Here is a 7,741-nt window from a genome sequence, read left to right on the forward strand (position 1 = left end):
CTACACTGTCTACCTGCAGAACACAGGCCTACAGGCCTACAGGCTGTCTCCCTGCAGAACACAGGCCTACAGGCCTACAGGCTGTCTATGATTTGACCAGGGGTCACCAATGCCTCCCCCCCCCCTCTCTCTCTCTCTCGCTCTCTCTATCTCTCTATCTCTCTATCTATCTATCTATCTATCTATCTCTCTCTCTCGCTCTCTCTCTCTCTCGCTCTCTCTCTCTCTCTCTCTCTCTCTCTCTCTCCCTCTCTCTCTCTCTCTCTCTCTCTCTCTCTCTCTCTCTCTCTCCAACCCACAGCGATGCTGCCTCCAGTCTTCCAGTCCTCTAACCTCCACCCTGCCTGTCCTGCATGCCTGTGGCTCTCTGCCTGTCCTGCATGCCTGTGCCTCTCTGCCTGTCCTGCATGCCTGTGGCTCTCTGCCTGTCCTGCATGCCTGTGCCTCTCTGCCTGTCCTGCATGCCTGTGCCTCTCTGCCTGTCCTGCATGCCTGTGGCTCTCTGCCTGTCCTGCATGCCTGTGGCTCTCTGCCTGTCCTGCATGCCTGTGCCTCTCTGCCTGTCCTGCATGCCTGTGCCTCTCTGCCTGTCCTGCATGCCTGTGGCTCTCTGCCTGTCCTGCATGCCTGTGCCTCTCCTCCTGTCCTGCATGCCTATGCCTCTCCTCCTGTTCTGCATGCCTGTGCCTCTCTGCCTGTCCTGCATGCCTGTGCCTCTCTGCCTGTCCTGCATGCCTGTGGCTCTCCTCCTGTCCTGCATGCCTGTGGCTCTCCTCCTGTCCTGCATGCCTGTGCCTCTCTGCCTGTCCTGCATGCCTGTGCCTCTCCTCCTGTCCTGCATGCCTATGCCTCTCCTCCTGTTCTGCATGCCTGTGGCTCTCTGCCTGTCCTGCATGCCTGTGGCTCTCTGCCTGTCCTGCATGCCTGTGGCTCTCTGCCTGTCCTGCATGCCTGCGCCTCTCCTCCTGTCCTGCATGCCTGCGCCTCTCCTCCTGTCCTGCATGCCTGTGCCTCTCTGCCTGTCCTGCATGCCTGTGCCTCTCTGCCTGTCCTGCAGGTCTCAGCTTGTCGGCTCACCTCCAGCTGAGGCCTAGCAGACTTCCTTTGGGTCCCCATTGTCTATACCAAGACTTTAGCTCAGCGGGCTAAAGCAGTACTGTGGTGCGCTGATGACCAGGGTTTGAACCATGTCAATCACACATGGAATCCTTACCACACCAAGTAATTACCTGAACCGTGGGGGGGGGGGGGGGGTGGGCAGGGGGTAGATGAAGGGGAACCAATCTCCTTTCTGCCCTGGGGGCGGGGGGGGATACAGGGGTATTGAAGCATGTCAGGTGGTGGGTGGGTCTCTGATTGGGCCGTCATTAAAGCCACAATCTGTAACTTCCTCGTCAAAAGTATTGCTGGCCTGGGTCTTGGCTAATGTGACTTATAGATAGCTAAGACAGCTAGCTAGCTAGCGCTCACCTATGTCCAGGACCCTCTGCTTGGCCGTGTGCTGGCGGGAGTGCCAGTACTTCCAGTACTTGAGCTGCTCATCTCTGTTCTTGTCTTCACTGAACACAACCATGACCACACTCTGGGTGGAGGAGAGAGAGAGGGAGAGGGAGAGGGGGAGGGAGAGAGAGAGAGGGAGGAGGGAGAGAGAGGGAGGAGGGAGAGAGGGGGAGGGAGAGAGAGAAAGAGAGAGAGAGGGGGAGGGAGAGAGAGAGAGGGAAGAGAAAGCAGGATAACAGTTAGTTTAGCAACAACATTACAACACTGAACACAAAACATGATCACACACGTTCACGACACCCCAAAGAACACAAAACAAACAAAACAAACAAAACTGTCAACACCGTGTCACCCATCAGGCGTTAGACGGTTAACTGTGCTAGGCTCCTCCCCCTCCTCACCCGGACTTTGCTGATTGGGTGTCGGAGGCGTGTGTTGGCTCCCAGCTCGCTCAGGGTCACGCCGTAGAACTGGCCCTTGTTCAGGTAGGTCATAGGCCCCTCCCCCTGCTTCTGCCGCAGTGACCTGGTGGCGTCCAGCGTGTACTGGAACGTGTCACTGTCACGACAACAAGAGCTTTCTCAGTAAACACACAGACTGACGTCTCAGAGGCTCCTGAAGCTCCTACAGTAACATCCACAAACCACAGTCACTCTCTTGCTGCTATGAAGCCTTTGGGAACCCCACCCTTGTGTGTAATGGTGTGTGTTTGGACGAGTGATGAGACTCACCTTCCCTGTTGGTCGAGGATGAAGTCGTCAGACGCCAGGGAGGAAGGGGTGCGGTACTTCTGTTGGGAAAACGTATGTCACATGGTCAGACGGCACGCAGGGGAAGCAGGAAGCGGCTACGCTTCAACGGGAGAGGAACCTGATCATTGAACGCCTGCAGTAAGGCTGTTAGTCATTTGATCAGGAGTCACACATCCCCCCCCCTTTTCTCTCTCTCTCTCTCTCTCTCTCTCTCTCAGTCTCTCCCTCTCTCTCTCCCTCTCTCTCTCTCTCTCTGTCTCTCTCTCTCCCTCTCTCTCTCTCAGTCTCTCCCTCTCTCTCTCTCTCTCAGTCTCTCCCTCTCTCTCTCTCTCTCTCTCTCTCTCTCTCTCTCAGCCCAAACCCACTTGGTGGTGAATACACTGACATTCTAGTGTATTCAGTTAGAGATCATTCTAACTGAATGATCTCTAACTGAATGATCTCTAACTGAGGGATCTCTAACTGAGGGATCCCTCCGTGCGTGGACTCACCGCGTCCCTCTCGTCCTCGTCGGCGCTCTCTGGCGTACTCTGCTGGTCATCGTCCTTGGCGTACCCTCCTGCGTGATTGACAGCTGTGACATCATACGGGCTCTGCTCATAGATGACCCGGGCTGGCTCCTCCCCCTCCACCCTGTAGTGCACCCCAGGACTCATGAACAGGTTGGTGTAGACCTCCGCCTTCACCACGGCAACAGCCCCCGCCCCCTGCCCGGTCCCGCCCTCCCCGGCCCCTGACCCCGCACCCCCATACTGCTGCTCTCTCTTGGCGTCCAGGTGGTCGGTGTTGATTGACAGGTTGACAGGTACGGACTTTAACACCTGGACGCGGTTGTCGACTGTCTCTGTGTCGCCATGGCTACTGCTGTTGGCGCCCGAGGTGCTCCTGGAAGCATCAGAACAATGTCAGAACAACGTCAGAACAACGTCAGAACAACGTCAGAACTACAACCAGGTGTAAACATCGTACTGTACTCAGCAGGGGTGAGTTTCCTGAAAGCTGTGTTGCTTAAGTAGTACTTAATTACTCCTGACAACCCGCCACAATTGTAAAATCAATGTATGCAGGTCAATCTTCTGTGCGTGAAACAATGGAATATTGGTTAAATGAAGGAATTTGCTGGTCTAGTGAAGGAGTGGGCCTGGGCAGTGGTACTGTAACTCCGAAGCGTTCTGGAAACTGAGCCCAGATCTGTAAGATGATCCACATGTTTACAGTTTTCCCTCTAGGGCTGTGTTTGGCATTCAATATGCAATATCAGGGGCATATGTCACACATGAAGTGTCAAGTGCCAAAGGTGGTCAACTAATGTTCTGTAATGTTTTTATAAATGAATATATCAATGAAGAAAAACTAAAAACCTCTCTGTTCTTTCCCACTAATATTACATATCAGCTATAAAATGTCCTGACCTCTTTTCCTCTTCTGAAACTTCAACCACTTTGGCGACGGGAAGCAGCCTCTTTTCTTTGGGCACCTGAGGAGAATAGAGTCAGAATCACAGTCTTAGAGTAGTCCCAGATCTTATTATAGTCATAGAGTAGTCCCAGATCTTATAATAGTCGTAGAGTCGTCCCAGATCTTATAATAGTCTTAGAGTAGTCCCAGATCGTATAATAGTCTTAGAGTAGTCCCAGATCTTATAATAGTCGTACAGTAGTCCCAGATCTTATAATAGTCTTAGAGTAGTCCCAGATCTGATAATAGTCGTACAGTAGTCCCAGATCTTATAATAGTCTTAGAGTAGTCCCAGATCTTATAATAGTCTTAGAGTAATCCCAGACCTTGTAGTAGTCGTAGAGTAGTCTTATAATAGTCGTAGAGTAGTCCCTGACCTTGTAGTAGTTGTAGAGTAGTCTTATAATAGTCGTAGAGTCGTCTTATAATAGTCGTAGAGTAGTCCCTGACCTTGTAGTAGTCGTAGAGTAGTCCCAGTGCGGCGGCGCTGTCCTCGTCCCCGTTGATGCTCATCATGGCCTTGGTGGCGGCGGTCAGGGGGTTCTCCAGGTAGGAACGCCATGCCTCGTCCTCACTGGTGAACGCACGCCGCCCGGCGAACGAACTGTCGTTAGGAACCACCACCACCAGACGCTTACTGGGGGGGGGGGGTGGCACACACACACACACACACACACACACACAGATACACACACACACACACACACACACACAGATACACACACACACACACACAGATACACACAGATACACACACACACACACACACAGATATACACACACACACACACACACACACAACACACACGCACATTATTTATAGCTTGTTCATCTACAACTGCCTCTGACTATGAACTGTCCAGTGCATTCCCACACACCACCACCAGTCTGTCCACAGGGAGATCAAAGCCTGTTCCTTCGGAGGGGGCGGGGGGGGGGTGTTTACCTCAGGGTGTCTAAGTGCAGGTTGGCCCTCCTCAAACAGGCCTCGTTAAGTCATGATCACAGACAAGTTTAAGGCACGCACCTACCAGTTGTCATGACAACCCTTTGAACTCTTTGAAGTCAAAAGGATCATTTAAAACCACGTCGTCCAGAGACGATCACAGAGAGAGCTGCGTTATTACTGTACAGTGTCAACGTCACACTCAACAACAACACAACAACCTAACATAACAACCACGTAACAACCACGTAACAACCACTACTACGCTAACATTAGCCACTAGCCTCTAGCCAACAACATATCAACCACCACAGCTAAGCTAACATTAGCCACTAGCCTCTAGCCAAACTCATATGCTAATCTGGAGGTGGGAGAGGCTCACAGTGACAGACAATGGCAGCTATTGAAGAGCTCATCATATGTTCCGCTTCTCTCTGCTCGTGCGAGCAATACTGATGTTACACAACTCAGGGGAGGCTGGTGAAGGTAGAACACCAGGGGAGGCTGGTGGAGGTAGAACACCAGGGGAGGCAGGGGGAGGTAGAACACCTGGGGAGGCTGGTGGAGGTAGAACACCAGGGGAGGCTGGTGGAGGTAGAACACCAGGGGAGGCAAGGGGAGGTTGAACACCAGGGGAGGCAGGGGGAGGTAGAACACCATGGGAGGCAGAGGGAGGTAGAACACCAGGGGAGGCTGGTGGAGGTAGAACACCAGGGGAGGCTTGTGAAGGTAGAAATCGGAGGAGGGCTCATTGTAATGCACGGAATAGAATGAGGAATGGTGCATTGTAATGTGTGTGTTTGATACCATTCCTCATGCCATTCCATGCATTACCATGAGCCCATCCTCCGATTTCTACCTCCACCAGCCTCCTCTGAACTCAGTGGTGAGTTTCCTGAAAGCTTCAGAGCACTAAGATCATCTCTGATGATAAGCATGCGATGGACAGTCAGATAGTCTTCCTTTAGTCTTAGTTGAATGAAGCTTTGGGTTAAATCCAGCCCAGGGACTGTGGCGTGCCCTAGCCTTAGGCCTGTTCTGGCCATGCAGCCCAGGGACTGTGGCGTGCCCTAGCCTTAGGCCTGTTCTGGCCATCCAGCCCAGGGACTGTGGCGTGCCCTAGCCTTAGGCCTGTTCTGGCCATCCAGCCCAGGGACTGTGGCGTGCCCTAGCCTTAGGCCTGTTCTGGCCATGCAGCCCAGGGACTGTGGCGTGCCCTAGCCTTAGGCCTGTTCTGGCCATGCAGCCCAGGGACTGTGGCGTGCCCTAGCCTTAGGCCTGTTCTGGCCATGCAGCCCAGGGACTGTGGCGTGCCCTAGCCTTAGGCCTGTTCTGGCCATGCAGCCCAGGGACTGTGGCGTGCCCTAGCCTTAGGCCTGTTCTGGCCATGCAGCCCAGGGACTGTGGCGTGCCCTAGCCTTAGGCCTGTTCTGGCCATGCAGCCCAGGGACTGTGGCGTGCCCTAGCCTTAGGCCTGTTCTGGCCATGCAGCCCAGGGACTGTGGCGTGCCCTAGCCTTAGGCCTGTTCTGGCCATGCAGCCCAGGGACTGTGGCGTGCCCTAGCCTTAGGCCTGTTCTGGCCATGCAGCCCAGGGACTGTGGCGTGCCCTAGCCTTAGGCCTGTTCTGGCCATGCAGCCCAGGGACTGTGGCGTGCCCTAGCCTTAGGCCTGTTCTGGCCATGCAGCCCAGGGACTGTGGCGTGCCCTAGCCTTAGGCCTGTTCTGGCCATGCAGCCCAGGGACTGTGGCGTGCCCTAGCCTTAGGCCTGTTCTGGCCATGCAGCCCAGGGACTGTGGCGTGCCCTAGCCTTAGGCCTGTTCTGGCCATGCAGCCCAGGGACTGTGGCGTGCCCTAGCCTTAGGCCTGTTCTGGCCATGCAGCCCAGGGACTGTGGCGTGCCCTAGCCTTAGGCCTGTTCTGGCCATGCAGCCCAGGGACTGTGGCGTGCCCTAGCCTTAGGCCTGTTCTGGCCATGCAGCCCAGGGACTGTGGCGTGCCCTAGCCTTAGGCCTGTTCTGGCCATGCAGCCCAGGGACTGTGGCGTGCCCTAGCCTTAGGCCTGTTCTGGCCATGCAGCCCAGGGACTGTGGCGTGCCCTAGCCTTAGGCCTGTTCTGGCCATGCAGCCCAGGGACTGTGGCGTGCCCTAGCCTTAGGCCTGTTCTGGCCATGCAGCTGATGTTTGCTGTTTTGTGCTGTTCTGTGTATGTCATAATAGGGGCTGTGGTTGTAGGATGAACCCACAGAGATGTTCTACAGCTCAGGCTAGCTGTGGGTCTCAATGGAGGACTGGTGTGTGTGTGACATCTTCACGGTCCCTCGGTCCCTAAACACCTCTTCACCCCCACTACCCCCCTGTACTAACTCTAACCCTAACCCTAAACACCTCTTCACCCCCACTACCCCCCTGTACAAGTTTCTCTCCTGTTAAAAAAAAAGAAGTCATTTTTCCTTCTTCTAGCACTGTGACTGTCTATGGCCCCTGGTCCAAGCATTGATTACTTTATCTTATGATGACTGTTGGATAAATGATTCACTTACTGAAACAAATGTATTGTTGTAAGTCGCTTTGGATAAAGGCGTCTGCTAAATGCCATAAATGTAAATGTAAATGTGTGAGAAATCAAACATAAACGTAAATATAGTCAGGACATAGCCAACATTTCTGTGTTTGATATATGATAACATTTTACATTTGTGTTTTTCAAAAAAAAAAAAAATGTTTCAAAGTAAAATGGTTGAATTTGTAACATATATAATCCTTAATGAATCAAATAAGTCAAATACGTTTTTATTGACACTTTGTTTAAGTTTTTTCAAAGTTATTGGAGATACACACAGCTCATGTTTAGAAGTTTTTTGTGACACTGAAAAATGATTGAACTTCTAAGAAATGTATTGATTGTCAGAACTAACTTAGTTGGATCATTTGAGGGGATTTCAGTATTTCAGTGTCATCATTGTTCTGCAATTCTCTTTGAACCTCGTCTCTCAAAATCTAGTAAAAGGCTTTTATGTGAATGAACACTCAGTAAGATACCGTGTCAATAGTGTAATACCAGCCATGAAAACCGATACGCGAA

At 52.6% G+C, this 7,741-nt stretch overlaps 1 protein-coding gene across 1 annotated transcript in view; it reads right to left on the reverse strand.

The window, feature by feature from the left end:
• LOC310824844 (grainyhead-like protein 2 homolog) overlaps positions 1–4,344 on the reverse strand; it is a gene marked incomplete at its 3' end in the record, with an annotated part of 9,220 nt that extends 4,876 nt beyond the window's left edge. Inside the window, exons 1-6 of the mRNA XM_083698097.1 lie at positions 4,161–4,344; positions 3,665–3,729; positions 2,744–3,137; positions 2,232–2,290; positions 1,902–2,058; positions 1,471–1,582 (exon numbers count right to left, since the gene is read on the reverse strand). Of these exons, the coding sequence (XP_083554223.1) occupies positions 1,471–1,582; positions 1,902–2,058; positions 2,232–2,290; positions 2,744–3,137; positions 3,665–3,729; positions 4,161–4,226 (853 nt within the window). The remainder of the gene's footprint in view (positions 1–1,470; positions 1,583–1,901; positions 2,059–2,231; positions 2,291–2,743; positions 3,138–3,664; positions 3,730–4,160) is intronic.
• Between the last annotated feature and the right edge of the window lie 3,397 nt (positions 4,345–7,741).

This window comes from Argentina silus (assembly GCF_951799395.1).
Source record: "Argentina silus genome assembly, contig: scaffold_739, whole genome shotgun sequence".
In the NCBI taxonomy this organism is placed as follows: Eukaryota; Metazoa; Chordata; class Actinopteri; order Argentiniformes; family Argentinidae; genus Argentina; species Argentina silus.